This window comes from Bufo bufo, chromosome 1 (assembly GCF_905171765.1).
Source record: "Bufo bufo chromosome 1, aBufBuf1.1, whole genome shotgun sequence".
NCBI lineage: Eukaryota > Metazoa > Chordata > Amphibia > Anura > Bufonidae > Bufo > Bufo bufo.
Genome location: NC_053389.1, coordinates 55,960,578 through 55,976,970, shown reverse-complemented (window position 1 = coordinate 55,976,970; position 16,393 = coordinate 55,960,578). Strand labels below are relative to the sequence as shown.

The 16,393-nt window shown below is 39.6% G+C and overlaps 1 protein-coding gene across 2 annotated transcripts in view; it reads left to right on the top strand.

Moving 5' to 3' along the window:
• The window catches only part of LOC120995338 (sacsin-like), a 53,968-nt gene extending 41,141 nt beyond the window's left edge, over positions 1-12,827 (top strand). Inside the window, exons 8-9 of one of the 2 annotated variants that reach the window (XM_040424479.1) lie at positions 12-9,811; positions 12,723-12,827. In XM_040424479.1, coding sequence (XP_040280413.1) covers positions 12-9,811; positions 12,723-12,812 — 9,890 coding nt within the window. In that variant the 3' untranslated portion in view covers positions 12,813-12,827. Of the gene's footprint in view, positions 1-11; positions 11,053-12,722 lie in introns of those variants that run through there. The other variant, XM_040424469.1, reaches the window with a different exon arrangement.
• Positions 12,828-16,393: the final 3,566 nt, after the last annotated feature.

The window sequence follows — 16,393 nt, the reverse complement described above, 5'->3', positions numbered from 1 at the left end:
CTCTTTTCCAGGAACATATAAGAATCTTGTGTGCTTGACTAAAGAAATCATATGCAAGACATTACAAGAAGCCCTTCCACAGAAATGGCATAATTGTACTGACAAAGTTCATTGGTATCCAGCAGATTCGGATAACCCACCAGTGCAATGGCTTGCTACAGTGTGGACCTTCCTCCAGCAATACGATGACATTCTAGATTTCTTTGAGTATCAGCCAATTGTTCCATTAACGCTAATCAAAGACAATTCAAGCAGCATTCTACTAGCGAGGCTGAAAAGGAAAACCATTCTTTTTCAAGAAAGTGATGGCCACAGCATTGCCGAGGGCTTAACTGTAATACTGGAGAAAGCTGGTTGCATTATAATTCGAGACAAGAATGCTTGGATGTGCCACAAAAACCTGCACCTGTTCATATTGACTCCAACACCAAGTAATATTCTACAAGTGCTTTCCAACTTGAACCTTAACCACATTTTGACAGTCTTCAGGAGTGCTCCAAACAAAGATGTAAAGATGTTTTGTGACTTCTTGTCTCAAGCTTACCGCTTCACCCCATCCGAACTGGATACTTTATTGAAGTTACCAATCTTTTGCAGCGTCAAAACTATTGCATCCTCTCATTCCATGGTGGCGGTTGGCGGGTGCTTAATTGCATTGGACTGCAGCACTGTCCCAGCTGTACCTGACACTTTGGTGTTCCCAAATAGTGTGATAAAATGTAGAGATGAATCAGACAAGAGACTTCTACAGTTGATGAACATTCGATTACTAAATGCAGTAGATGTTGCTTTGCTGATGGTGAAAGCAATTCAAAATGGCTCCTACGTTAATCATCCAGATAAACAAAAAAAAATAATGTTCTGGATATTGAGAAACGGATATGCCCTGTTCACTCAGAATGACCAACTGAAAGCCATGTGCAGAAACCTTCAATTTATACCTTGCAATGGTCATCTGCAACCACCATCAGTTCTTTATGATCCTAAAATTGACACCTTGAGAGTTTTGTTTGAGTCAGATAAATTCCCTCCAGTGAATTATCATGAAGATTCAATACTGATGTCACTACGAATGTTAGGATTGCTAGACTCCATACATAAAATTACACCAGAGGACGTTTTACAAATTGCTCAGCAATTGAGTCAAGCTGGGAAGGTTCCTGCTGTCATAAAAAAAGCTGACGCTCTTATTAAGGTTTGCAACAACACTACAGTTTTAACAAAGTTTAGCTCTCACAACTTGAAGACACTTTGTAGCCTTTGTTGGGTACCTCTTACCTCTAAAGGTGCAACCACATTAAGTGAGCCAAAAAATATGAGAAGCAATGAGTACTGTAATATAGTTGAATTTTCGATGCCTCTAACCAACCGTTTCACTGAAAAAGCAAATCAAATTCTTGGCTTAAATGATCTCCCACCTCCTGAAAAAGTTGTTGAAAATCTTAAAGCACTCAGCCTCAACTACAAGTCCATGGACCAGTACTCCTTTTATAGGAAACTACATGACATTTACAAGTATATACAAGATCATATTCATAAATTTCATAGTGATCTTCTCAAAGATGTTGTGATTTGGAATGGTAATGGTTTCTCTTCCCCACACGAGACTGTCTTATGTTACCCAGAAGGCTTGGACCTTACCTCCTGGGTGAATAAGGTGACACCTGACTTTATACCTTACAAATCTCTCTTTACTAGATGCGGAGTAAAAACTACATTACCACACAATGAAGTCATTCAAATATTGTATACATTAAAAGATCACATAGACAATGAACGTTCCGATTCTGGATCTACCAAAGACCTGAAGCTTGTAATTTCTATCTTTGACTGGATGAAGGTTAATTCTGTAGGTGGAACAGATGAGCTTCCTATACCAGTGCAGTCTGACAAGAGGTGTTTTAGCCTGAAACCACTCTCTAAAACATTGTACTATGACATGGAGAAACATTATCTATCCAATACTTCTAGTACCAGTAATTACATGGACTATTATATTGTACATGAAGAAATTTCCATGGCCACAGCTAAATACCTAAATATTCAGTTACTGAGCACCAAGGTGTTAAAGCCAGAGTTTTTTGATGCATGGGGACAATCCGAACCAGTGACTCTAAGAATAAAAAATATTCTTCGAGAATATAGTGAACATGTGGAACTCTTTAAAGAAATGATACAGAATGCAGATGACGCAAATGCAACAGCCTGCCATTTTTTAGTAGATATGAGACAAAACTCTGAAATACGGAAAACACTTATAGATCCTGGAATGGCTAGTTGTCATGGTCCAGCCCTTTGGTCATACAACAACAGTAAATTTACAGATGCAGATTTTATTAATATTGTACGCATTGGAGCAGCCACTAAAGAAACCCAGGTGCAGAAAATTGGCAAATTTGGCTTGGGGTTTAACACTGTGTACCATATCACAGATGTGCCCTCCATAATGAGTGGATCAAAAGTGCTCATATTTGACCCAAATGCAAACCACTTGCAGAAGCACATCAAGAAGACAAATCCAGGCATGAAATTGGATCTCCAGATTAATTCTGAACTGCTCCATATATTTGCTGACCAATTCAAGCCGTACTCCAATGTGTTTGGTTGTAAACTTGCACAGCCCTTTTACTTTGATGGAACTCTTATTCGTCTACCGTTCCGAACAGAAGAAGAAGCTAGAGAGACAGAGATTTGTCGTCAAACATTTGGTGAAGGGCAGATAAACTTGTTCATGACAGATTTTGAGAACTCTTCAGAAACTCTTTTAATTTTCTTAAGAAATGTCAAAGAAGTAACTTTAAGTTATCTCTCCAATGTTCAAAGCCCTGGATTTCAGACTGAAAAAATACATCTTCAAAAAGAAACTGTCCAAAACATTCATGTTTCTCAAACTGAATTCTTACAACAGGAGCAGCTAAACGCATCTGAACAGTTATGTTTGCATATGGATGCCTTGGATATTAACTGCACAAGCATAGTCAAAATTTCTGCACAGAAAAATAATAAAACTGATATAGAATTCTACATTATGCAGTCCGGCCTTGGCATAAGCAAATCCATCAAGAATTTCATGCAAAAGGAAAACTTATTTTGTCTTCCAGTTGCTGGCGTTGCCCTTCCTCTGAAGAAAAATCTTAGTACTGGAAAATGGACCTCTGATTTGCAAGGTTTTAAAGGGATGGTGTTCTGTTTCCTTCCGCTTCCAGTTTCTACAGGCCTACCTTTTCATATAAATGGAACCTTTTCTGTCATGTCAAATAGAAAAACCTTATGGGAAACGACCGTGAAAGGTGAATGGAATAATCACTTACTCTGTGATGCTGTTCTAGTTGCTCTCATAACTGCATTACTGCAACTACAAATGTTGAATCAAAATGGAGATGTAGAGGACTACGACTATCACACATTTTGGCCTGACATTGCAAAAGTGAACACGCATTTTGCAGGAATGATTAAAAGCTTTTATTGTGCAGTGGCCTTTGGATTAGAGGGCTCTTTACCTCCTCTATTTAACAGTGGACAAGAATATTGCACCATAAAACATGCATGCTTTCTAGACCTAGAAATGTTCAGGGATGAAACCACTCAACTACTTGCCAAAAAAGTATTTTCCATGCATCTAAAAAAGCCATATTTGGCAGTTGACCTCCCAGATTGGGTAAAACATGGCTTCAATGTGAGTAACGGCTCCAGGGAGATACAGAAAAACTTCTACAACTGTGAAAGATTCTACAGGCAGATAGTATTTGAAAACCTGGACAGTTTAGATATAGAAGACCGAAATGCCTTAATAGTATATGCCATTGATATGAAAAATGAAGAACTGAACGGTTTATTGTTATCAAAACCTTGCATCCCATCATTTCATGGCAACCTACAATTCATAACAAACTTGGTGCACCCGAAAGGGAAAGTGTCTGTACTGTATGACCCTGATGAGGGATGTTTTCCTGATGGGGAAGAATTCCTTAACCAAGAGAGACTAGAGTCCCTACACACTCTGGGTTTACTTAAGGACAAACTACCTCTGAAAGAACTGATGGTAAGAGCGGGTAAAATACAACACATCTGGGGATACGATCGTAATAAAGCATTAAAACAAATAGTTTGCATACTGGATCTGTTAAATGATCTACTGAAAGAACATGGTTCAATTGATAACAGAGACTTCAAAGACATCGTCTTCCTTCCTGCAGTGCCTCCACAAAGCAATGCCACTGAGCTAAAAGATCTAACTTTAATGAAGGCGAAAGACATTTATCATTACAAACACAAGGCCCTTGTCTGCATGACTTGCCCAATCCTAAGCCAAAAACATTTGGAAAACCTTAAATTGCCTCAGAATTTGATGTCTTTTCTTGGCATTGATCGTCAACCATCTTTCCAGATTGTCATATCTCAACTACAGGAGGCTTACGACGGTACGAATTTGCTGAGCAGGGATCAGTCTTTTTCCATTGCAAAAGAGTGTTACAGTTATTTAAATAGACTCCTGCAAAAGGAACCACACCATGCTGACCTGATAAAGCAACAAGCCTCGGCTTTTCCTTTTGTCTACATAGATAATGAATTTGTTCCCGTGAATGTGGTCGCAAAGGAAAATCATTTTGATGCCTCCCCTTATTTATATAAACTACCAAAGCATTATGAAAGTTATGAAAATCTTTGGGATACTGTTGAGATTAGTAGAGAATTTTCAGTTTTCCATTATTTTTCCATCTTGGAAAAGATGGCTGTTGAACACCAAGGAACCCCACTTTCACAGCGCAAACTTATTTTGGCAATAGATTTGATCAATCATAGCCTTGACAAAATACCAGATGAAAATGTAAGTAATTCGTTTGACACAAGTCAAGCTTTTGTGCCAGATATGAAGTGTATATTACGCCGTGTGGATAAAATCTTTTACAATGACACTCCCTGGCTTCCCTATGACAAGGATCTAAACTTCTGCCATGAACAAATTCCTCGAGCTGTGGTGTCAAAGTTGAGAATCCAAACAAGAATCCATCATACGCTTCAAAAATTAAAAGTTTCAAATCTTTCCAAATGGGCTTCCCAGTTTGGTGCGAAGGAAAAAATCACTACGCGTATCAAAAATATTTTGAGGGAATATTCTTTAAAAAAAGATATACTTAAAGAGTTGCTTCAGAATGCAGATGATGCTGAGGCTACTGAAGTTCATTTTGTGCTGGATTGCAGAAAGCATGAAACAAAAAGAGTGTTTGGACATGAGTGGCATCCGCTACAAGGTCCAGCTCTTTGTGTATACAACAACAAAAAGTTTGAATCAAAGGATATTGATGGAATTCAACATCTGGGTATTGGTGGCAAGGAGAAGGATTTAGACAAAACTGGAAAGTTTGGACTTGGCTTTAATTCTGTATATCACATAACGGATTGCCCTTCTTTCGTAAGTGCTGATACCTTTATGTGTGTCTTTGATCCTAACCTTCTGTTTTTGGATTGTTCTGATGATACCAGTCCAGGTGGGATGTTTACAGTTAATAATGAGTTCAAGGAGACATTTCAGGATGTGTATAAAACCTTTTTACCATCCATGTTCAATCTACAAGAAGGAACAATTTTCCGATTACCACTGAGAACAGCAAGTACTGTGTCAAAGTCAGAAATAAGTGACCAGACTTCCTCACTTCAAGACATCAGAGATATGTGTGAAGGACTTGATAAAGATGCCGACATGATTTTGTTTTTAAATCATATTAGAAAAATCACTTTCTCTGAAATGTCAATCACTGGAACTTTTAAGGAAGTATTTTCTGTTGAAACTAAAATTGATGAGACGAATGCAAAGAAAATATGTTTGTTTCAGCAAAGACTAAGCAACTATGTTAAGAATGAGGGTTCCTTATCTGAGAGCTCAATGTTCAGGATTTCCTCAACTGCTGAAATAAAACGCAGCAGCTCAAGCACTACAACTCACTGGCTTATCGTTCGTCAACTGGGAATTGAAGACCTGAATGGTTTCAATACATTAGAGGAAATTTCAGCCAATTTAAAGCAAAACCGTATACCAAATGGATCCATAGCTGCCTGCCTTAATAACTCAATAAAAGGTAGGGCTTTCTGTACTTTGCCTCTTCCTCTAGAAACTGGTCTCCCGGTACACATAAATGCTAATTTTATTGTGGATGCAGCACGTAGAAACATCTGCAAGGAGGATGGTGATAGCCCAAAGACTGCATGGAATATGTTTCTCCTCTCAAATATTATAGCACCACTGTATTGCTACCTTCTCGAGTGTCTACGTGAAGAATTAACAAAGTATAGAGGAAAATCACTACATTTTCACAGTTTTGACTCTTGTAAGATATTCTTGGATGACTTCCTATCATTTTTCCCTATTAATACTGAACATGTGCCACCGGAGTGGCAAACTGTAGTTACAAGAGTCTATTTGACTGTCTATGAACAGAAACTGCTAGTAATTCCCATTTACAAAAAATGCCATACAAAAAAGAAATTTGAGGAGATAAAAAGCGTAGTTGTCAAGTGGTCAAACATTGGAAAATCCTGCATCACTGAGGAGCCATTCTTTTTAATTCCAGAGGAAAACAAGAATATTGAACTTGTACTTCACAACCTCAACATGCAGCTTTCTTATGGAAGCCTCATGTGTAAAGCTTTTAAAGAAGCTGGTGTAGATGTCCTTGAATTAAACCCACAATCTCTGTGCCATTTCTTGAGGGAAATCACTTTACTTACTAATGGAAATTCTCTACCTGCACCTGTTGGTACTTCTGTATTCAGAAATGAGGAAAACTGTAACTCTCTATTAACATATTGCTTAAAAGAGCGTGTCTCAAAAAAAATTGATCTGCAAGGAGTTCCTCTGTTAGTTACTGTGGATGGCATGCTTCATTACTTTGATCGAGATAAACCAAAATTTTCTCCAACATTCTCAAAGCTTTTTCCTGATGCAAGCAGTAGCTTTATAAAATACTGGGATACTTGCCTTTTGGAGACCTGTGGTTTTGTGAGACGTTTAGATATAAAGAGTTCTTTCACTTTAGTGAAAAATCACCTGGGTCCAGCATATGAAATTTCTCCAAAATCAAAAGCACCGCATCTTCCACTTTCAAATGATGTAGCTGAGTGGCTAAAAGATCTATGGTCTTTCTTTAGATGTGAAGTTTTGAGGCAGAAGTCTGATCAGGAAAATAAGAAAAAGTTTGATGAAATTCTTGCTATCTTTGATCAATGGGCAATTGTACCGGTGCGGTTTAAAATGGCATCTAGTAAACAATCTAACAAAATGATTCTTCCTCTTGCTGATCTCAAAAACATCTGCTTTCCAAGCTTCAATGATATGACTGAATGCCTTTTGAAACTTGGATTTCCTGAATTAGATTTGCTTGTATTTCATGAGTCTCTTTTTTCGTATCTTAAGCCCTACATGTTGAATACAGAAAATCTTGAACTGGTACTTGAACAACTAAGTTCTAGAAGAGACCTTCAGTGGACATTAACAGATTCAGAATGTGATAAGCTTCTGTATTATATCTTAAATAAATTGCCATCTGAACAAAACAAGGGCATTCTCCTAAATAAACTCAAGTCTCTACCCTTGTTTGAAACCATTGAAGGCAAAAGACATAATTTGGCTGCATTCAAAAAGATTTACCTGCTAGAGACAACATTTGACCTTAAACCTTTTCAGCTTTCTGCCCTTCATCCTTCAACAATTTACCTTAAAAATACTCATTGGAACAAGATGGTTAGTAAACATATGAACATTCCATTGATTAACGGGCTAGAATTACTTGCTAATCATCTTCTTATGGATCTTGCATCCCTCAATGAAAATCAGTTACTGCACATTTTACGTATGGTTTTATATCTGCAATCTAGCAATGATTTCCAAAGTAGGAAGGAACAGATTATCGAATCACTTAAGTTTGTAAAGCTGATTAGAGACAAATATGGAGTGCTTCAAAATGCATCCTACTTCTATGATGATGAAGTAGATCTGTTTTCTGTGCTAGACCTTCAGGAACACTTTATCCCCAATGATTTCTGGAAAATGTTTGAAAAGGGAAATAAGAGCAGATTACATGCACTTCTACTAAGTCTTGGAATGAAATGCTCACTTACAGAAAAAGATTTTATTAAATTTGCAACTAACATTGAGAGAACTGCAAAAGGCTCTTTGGACTCTTTGGGCTCACTTCATAATAAGTCTGAAGCATTGTATAAGTATTTGCTGTCCATGCATTTAGATAAAATTAGCCATACATTTGCTGCTGAAGTCAGGAACATTGCTTTCATCACTCCTTTGAAAATTAGCAAGAATTTAAAAGCACTGCATCCATCATTCACTGATCATGTTGCTACAGTTGCACTTAATGGTTCATTACTAAAGGGAAAAGGTTATGATTCATTGATTTGGACATCTATGCCATTACTTACCAACTCAAACCTAAACGGCAAAAAGATGAATGAATTCCTTAAAGAATGTGGAGCGCTGCATGAACCACCTATTGAAAAGGTCTTTGACAACATTAAAAATATTTGCAAAGCTCCATGTGATAGCAAAGACTTGCAGGGAACCAGAAGTGAAGTTCTGAAGCAAATATATGACTTCCTTCAACAAAAAGGTGAGACGATTGACATTACTCCTTTAAAGGATGTTCAATTCATTTTGGTAAATGATGAAAAGGATATTGCGTTACCAAGACAAGTAGTCTTCAATCTTCACGAGGAAAACCATTATAGGCCATACTTATATAAGCTGCCTCCATTTCTTGCATGTTATAGCAATCTCTTTCAAAAAGTTGGTGTGGAGGCTGAGTCTTCTGTACTCCATTTTGCCAATATACTTTCTACAATTTATGCAGAGACATTGGATAAGACGGGTTTGCATGGTAATCTAAAAATAACTGTCTTAGAAGCTACAAAACAACTTTTCAGTTTGCTAAAAGATAATAAAGAGAATCCACAAATCAATTCTCTACATCTTTTAGCTGAGGATGGTAAACTCTACGAGTCCTCTAGTCTGGTCTTAAATAATTGCAGATCTCCCACTGTAGCTAAAAAATTGAATTCTTTATTTAAGTTTGTTTTCACTCCACATATGACTTTGCCATATGACTTTCATCAACAAGAGAATCTTATGAAATTTTTGCCAAAGAAGCTTCGCCCTAAAATGCTTTCTGACATAACAACCGAGTCTCTCAATTTTGATGTAGAAGACCTTTGTTCGTATGGTGATCAATGCCCAATAAAATTAAAGTTTGAAAATCTCATTTGTTCTTCTATATTTCAAAATGGTTTGGTCTGTCTTCTTCAAAATCAGAACAAAGGAAAAATTAAGGAGGAAGAGTCTACCAAGAACTGGAACCTTATCTTTGGGATGTTGAAAATAATATGTTGCTCCAAGTTGCAAACTGTATTAACATACGAAGGTAAACCCTTGGATGGTACGCAATGTAAAAAAACTGTGTTTGCAACAAAACACAAGGAAAGCGGCTGTCAAATGTATTTCCAACATAGAGACTCAATGCGGCACTATGAGATGATTCAAGTGGTACAAGTTCTTGCAAATGAAATTAACAATCTGATAGAAAATGTATTAACATATCAGTCATTACAGGTTGTTACTCAAATGCTTTCCTGCTATGATCCCGAAGAAATCACTGAAGTGCTCAAAAAGAATGAACTCTGGAATAATTTTAGAACTCATTGTACCTTTTCTTTACCAAATCCGGGTGATAAAATTTCTAGTGAATGGCATGATTGTTTAGATATGAGCATTGTGAATACATTCAAAGTTGATGAATATGTGGGTTACATGATTCCGTCGCAAGAAGATTGTTACTTATACGCTGTGATTGTAGAGGAACTGGGTACAAAGATTCTCGGAAGCTGTGAAATTGAAATGTATCTCATAAACATTGGTCAAAATAACACCATTGAGGTCAGTGGTCTTGATTTATATCAGTTCAAGAGATCTGAAAGCCAAAGCACACAGTCTCTTATTTTGCTTGAGAACCCGCAGCCTCTCAAAAAAATGCCCTCAGACCGTCAAGTTTCCATTGAACACATCAAAAAAGAGATTGATCTTTATTTGAACAAAATATGGGGATTGCCTGAAACTGAACGCAGGCAGGCCATAAGACGACTATATCTGAAATACCATCCAGACAAAAACCTTGACCAAGTGGAACTTTACACAGAAGTTTGCAAATACATTCAACTCAGACTTAAAGAAATGGAATGTGGCAAAAGACTGAGCAATCGTGCCTCATCATCTTCACCATCATCAACTAACCGTTCTCGGAATACTGGCAGTTTTTCAAACTTTTGGGCAGAGTGGGATAGTCAAGCATCCAACCATAAACATAGCCGTCAATACTTTTCCAGAAGAAACAGATGTAATTATGATTTTTGGGGATACCATAGCACACCCACACATCCAAAACCCGAAGAAGCAGACAGATGGTTGAAGCAAGCAATATGTGATCTGAAAGCTGCAGAACATGATGTTGGTCATGGCCACACTGAATGGGTGTTTTACAAAGTACACCAGGCTGTAGAAAAAGCTTTATTTGCAGCACAGTACATTAAGGTAGGAAAACTAGACAGAGATTACACTATAGTCCTTTTAGCAAAAAAGGTGTCCACTTACTGTAGCGACCTTCAAAGCATCCACAAGGAGGTGTCACAACTGAAAGCTTGTGGAGTAGATAAAGAAAGGACACAATATCCCAATTTCCATACTCCACCTGGTATTCCCAATAATTCTTTTTCCCCAAATAAAGAAGAGAAGGTGATTGCTCTGGTGAAGCATGTTATAAAAAAGATAGAGAGATACGTACTCGGATGAGAGGGCCTAGTGCACAACATTGCTCACTTAATATACCATATTTTCAGATAATTCCTTACTTTTGTATTTTTCCAGTTATGTATCTTGTTAATGCTTATAAATTATAAAAAATTTCCTACAGATTGTTCATTCCATGTAAACATCTGTTTCTGTATAAATATGGTATGTGAATATTTCTTATTGCACTAAAACATGTTATACACATATTATCGTGTGGATGAGCGTGTTTCCTCAGACAAAAAAAGTAAGAAAAGAGAAAAAAGAAATACATGAAAACTGTGAAAGTATGCTCGGATTCAGTCACCATTTTCTGCGGCAGAATCCGCAATCAAAACGCCAACAACAGCTTGCTATTATTGACTTCAATGGGAAAAACACAACCCTGTGCACACAGCGGCGTCTTTTTTCAGATTTTCAAAAAGAATCGCAACTCTATTTTCATAAAAGCAGTTTTTGCCATTGCCTGTGAGTATAAGGACATGAGTAAGGTCACATGTCACTGTATGCATATACAGTGGAATATCTCACAGCCTTCTGTCTAAGTATACACCGGGAGATTCTTCCGATGTCTACCTCTAATGTAGGCTGTAAACGAGATGAGAGCATAGCCTAAATGCTTCCTGTTTGCAATTACCACTGCCTGTAATGTAAATTGGGACAAAATATGGCAGAGAAAGGAAAAACCTGAATCACTCAGATTGTTTAGATATTGGGCGAAGAACCTCCAAATTCATTCACTTTAGGTTTACAGGTTTTAAAGGGAGTCTGTAATCAAAGTTTCACCTTTCTAACCCTTCCCATAGCTTTCTAGCAGCCTTACAGTTAATAAAAACGTTACCTTTATGAGCAATCCTGGACTTATAAAACCGTCAAAAAACATCTTAGTAGCATATGCAAATGAGGGCTCGCAAGTGCCCAGGGGCGGCGTTACCCTCGTAGGTGCCCAGCTAGCTCAGCCTTATCGTCGCTTCCCCCCGCCCATCCTTTCCCTCTGACCGCCCATCTACTTACTTCTTGTTTCGCCGAGATCCCGCGCCTGCGCACTCAGTCGGCCGGCGCATGCGCACTGCGATGCCCATTCCTTGTACGGCATCACAGTAATTAATGCGCATGCGCCGGCTAACGGCGCGAAAACACCACAAAGGAGGCGGTCCATCTGCGCATGCGCATTAATTACTGTGATGCCGTACAAAGAATGGGCAGTGAGCATGCGCCGGCCGACGGACTGAGTGCGCAGGCGCGGGATCTCGGCGAAACAAGAAGTAAGTAGATGGGCGGGCAGAGGGAAAGGATGGGCGGGGGGAAGCGACGATAAGGCTGAGCTATCTGGGCACCTACGAGGGTAATGCTGCCCCATGGCACTTGCGAGCCCTCATTTGCATATGCTACTAAGATGATTTTTGCCGGTTTTATAAGTCCAGGATTGCTCATAAAGGTAACGTTTTTATTAACTGTAAGGCTGCTAGAAAGCTATGGGAAGGATTAAAAAGGTGAAACTTTGATGACAGACTCCCTTTAAACATTACTATGGCCACACGTATCATACTGTAAATGCTGTTGATTTTCCACGGCGGAATTGCGTGCAATGACCATAGCCGGAAAATGGATGAGATTTTTTTAAAAAAAATATAAAATCTCACCCGCATTCTGCAGAGACTGCCCATAGTGATGTCCACGCTTGAGATGTGGTCTGGATTTTAAATCCGTAGCATGTCAACTTATGTTGAGGATATCTGCTATGAATTTCACCCTTTGCAAAACAGAATTTTAAATCTGCAGCAAATAATCTGGTGTGAATTTTGCTGTTGCAGATTCTGACCAGATCCTCTGCTATTGAAAATTATTTCCAATAGCAGTTGATGAATATGTGGGTTACATGATTCCGTCACAAGAAGATTGTTACTTATACGCTGTGATTGTAGAGGAACTGGGTACAAAGATTCTTGGAAGCTGTGAAATCTCATAAACATTGGTCAAAATAACATCATTGAGGTCAGTGTTCTTGATTTATATCAGTTCAAGAGATCTCAAAGCCTATTATCAGTGGAGAAAGCTAAAGGACCTGTGATGGTGTTAGCACAGGCCCTGTGCATCCAGTAAAGGAACTGCACAAAGAATGGTGTACTGTAGTTCCCAGGTTAGAGAGAAACATCTGCCTGTGATGACATTATCATCATTACAGGTCCTGTCCATCTAGTAAAGAAGCTGCACAGAGCATAGTGTAGTTCCCAGGTTCGATAAGAGCATCTGCCAAGGCCTGTGATGACATCATCATCACAGGTTCTGTACATCTAGTATAGGAACTGCACAGAGCATCATCAAAGGTCCTTCAACCCCCAACATCATGGAGAAGAACTGCAGGATAAGCTCTGCACTCACACTAGAATGGAGTGTTAAGAAGAGGTACTCCTTCTTTCTCTTCATTTGCCCCCAGTTCCCGATTTGTTGATTTATTATGCTCATATCTCACTGATATACAGTACAGACCAAAAGTTTGGACACACCTTCTCATTCAAAGAGTTCTCTTTATTTTCATGACTATGAAGGCATCAAAACTATAAATTAACACATGTGGAATTATATACATAACAAACAAGTGTGAAACAACTGAAAATATGTCATATTCTAGGTTCTTCAAAGTAGCCACCTTTCGCTTTAATTACTGCTTTGCACACTCTTGGCATTCTCTTGATGAGCTTCAAGAGGTAGTCCCCTGAAATGGTCTTCCAACAGTCTTGAAGGAGTTCCCAGAGATGCTTAGCACTTAAAGTAATGATCGCCACTCATTTTTCTTTACTTAGCTGCTTTTTTCTTGCCATAATACAAATTCTAACAGTCTATTCAGTAGGACTATCAGCTGTGTATCCACCTCACTTCTTCTAACGCCACTGATGGTCCCAACCCCATTTATAAGGCAAGAAATCCCACTTATTAAACCTGACAGGGCACACCTGTGAAGTGAAAACCATTTCAGGGGTCTACCTCTTGAAGCTCATCAAGAGAATGCCAAGAGTGTGCAAAGCAGTAATCAAAGCAAAAGGTGGCTACTTTGAAGAACCTAGAATATGACATATTTTCAGTTGTTTCACACTTGTTTGTTATGTATATAATTCCACATGTGTTAATTCATAGTTTTGATGCCTTCAGTGTGAATCTACAATTTTCATAGTCATGAAAATAAAGAAAACTGTTTGAATGAGAAGGTGTGTCCAAACTTTTGGTCTGTTCTGTATATAGTACTGCAGATGCTCACAACCACTATAACCTCATGTACTTCACACAATAATCATAATATATAACTGATCACATATATCTGTACACACTGCACTGTTATACCTTGTACTTCTCACAGCAGTACTTCTCTCTCTCTCTCTATACAGCAGTGTACTGATATATGAGGTATAATAAATTAAATGGGTACAGGTATATAGAATATACAGCAGTGTATTGATATGTGAGGTATGCTGTATAATAGCTGCAGTCGTACAGATATATAGTATATACAGCAGTGTACTGATATGTGAGGTATAATAGATGCAGTGTGTTAACATATATAGAATACTAGCTGAAGGACCCGGCTTCACACTAGTATATTTTCATCTATGTCATTTAATGTTTCTGTGTGTCATTAAAAGATATCGACAGTATCCCCCATAACAGTGACCTCTACAGCACCCCGCCCCTTAACAGTGAACTCTACAGTGCCCTGCCTACTTAAAATGGTACCTCCACAGCAGCCCACCCCTTTAACTTTGACCTTTACAGCAGCCTGCCCCTTTAACAGTGACTGCCACAGTACCCCGCTCGCTTAACAGAGACCTCCTAGTACCTAGCTGCCCCTTAACAGTAATATCCACAGTGTCCGCCCCTTTATTAGTGACCTCCACATTACTCTGTCTCAACAGTGATTTCCATATTAACCCGCCCCATTAATAGTGACCTCCACAGCAGCTGCCCCTTTATTAGTGACTGTAACGGATCTCCTGGCACCCCGACCGGGTACCTCCGTCGATGGATGCTCCTAGCGCTTCCCGAGGACTCCAAGCACTCCACTTGACACCGTAAGCACTGCAGACTCCATGAACCGCCGAAGCTTGGTTGAGGTCTCACCGTCTCCTACCCACCCTGGACCTACGACAAGGCTCCAGGCTCCAGTGGGCGAACCTCTCCTAAATCCAGAGAGCAGGAACAGCTCTTACAAGAGCTAGTAGTTATAGCCAGGGGAGTATAGCAAATCTTCAGCGTATAGCAATCCCCAGTGTTGACAGCTACCCAAACACCAGCCTCAACATGATGAAGGGTAAAACAGGAACTCTTTATTGAACACACAAGCATTGACTTATATACACATTTTCCAACAAGGGTACCACCCCCGTGGACCTGGTTGGGAACTGAGGACATGACATAGCAGCCAATCCTTTACAGTTTAAACACAAAAACTATCTTAATCCCATCACTAACACAATCAGTGGGAGTCTCAGTGCAGAGTTAACCTTTTTGTGTTGCTGAATCCACACCATGCCTTTTTAATGGGCAATAGGAAATATATGGCATATAAATTACACACATAAATCAGGGTTCATAGTTCCTTGTAACCCCAAAAGGTCTTAGGGGGTCTCCATAGTTCTCGGTCCATAGTCTGTAGGAAGGAGGCTGGCCCTCAGGCTTCTCCAGCAGCCCCAGTGACTGTTCAGTCCGTCACAGTGACCTCCACAGTACCCTGTCTCAACAGTGATTTACACAATAACCCACCCCCTTAACAATGACCTCCACAGCAGCTGCCCCTTTAACAGTGACTTCCACAGCGGCCTGCCCTTTATTTGTGACCTCCACAGTACCTGTCTCGTTAACAGTGATTTCCATAATAACCCGTCCCCTTAGCAATGACCTCCATTGAGCCCTTAAAATGTGACCTTCATAACACCCCACCCTCTTAACAGTGACCTCTACAGCACTCCTCCCCTTAACACTGACCTCTATAGCAGACCGTCCCCTTAACTGTGATCTCCACCGTTCCCTGCCCCCTTAACAGAGACCTTCACAGCGCCCACCACTTTAACAGTGACTGCCACAGTACCTTGCTCCCTTAACAATGACCTCCACAGTACCCTTCTACCTTAAAAGTGACCCCAACAGAGGCTGCCCCTTTAATAGTGACCTCCACAGTCCCCTGCCCCCTTAACAGTAACCTCCACAGCGCCTGCCCCTTTAACAGTGACCTGCACAGTGGCCGCCTATTTATTAGTAACCTCCACAGTACTCAATCTCCTTAACAGTGATTTCCACAATAACCCGCCCTCTTAACAGTTAATTCTACAGCACTCTGCCCCTTAACACTGACCTCCAAAGCGGACCCTCCCCTTAACTGTGACCTCCACAGCAGCATGCCCCCTTAACTGTGACCTCCACAGCACTCCGCTCCCTTAACAGTGTCATCCACAGCACCCTGCCCCTTTTAAAGGTGACCTACAGCAGTGAAGAAAAATGACTGGGTTGTGATGGAAACCTCGTGTAAAACTGTGTGCATGTCAAAACTGAAGGACCTGC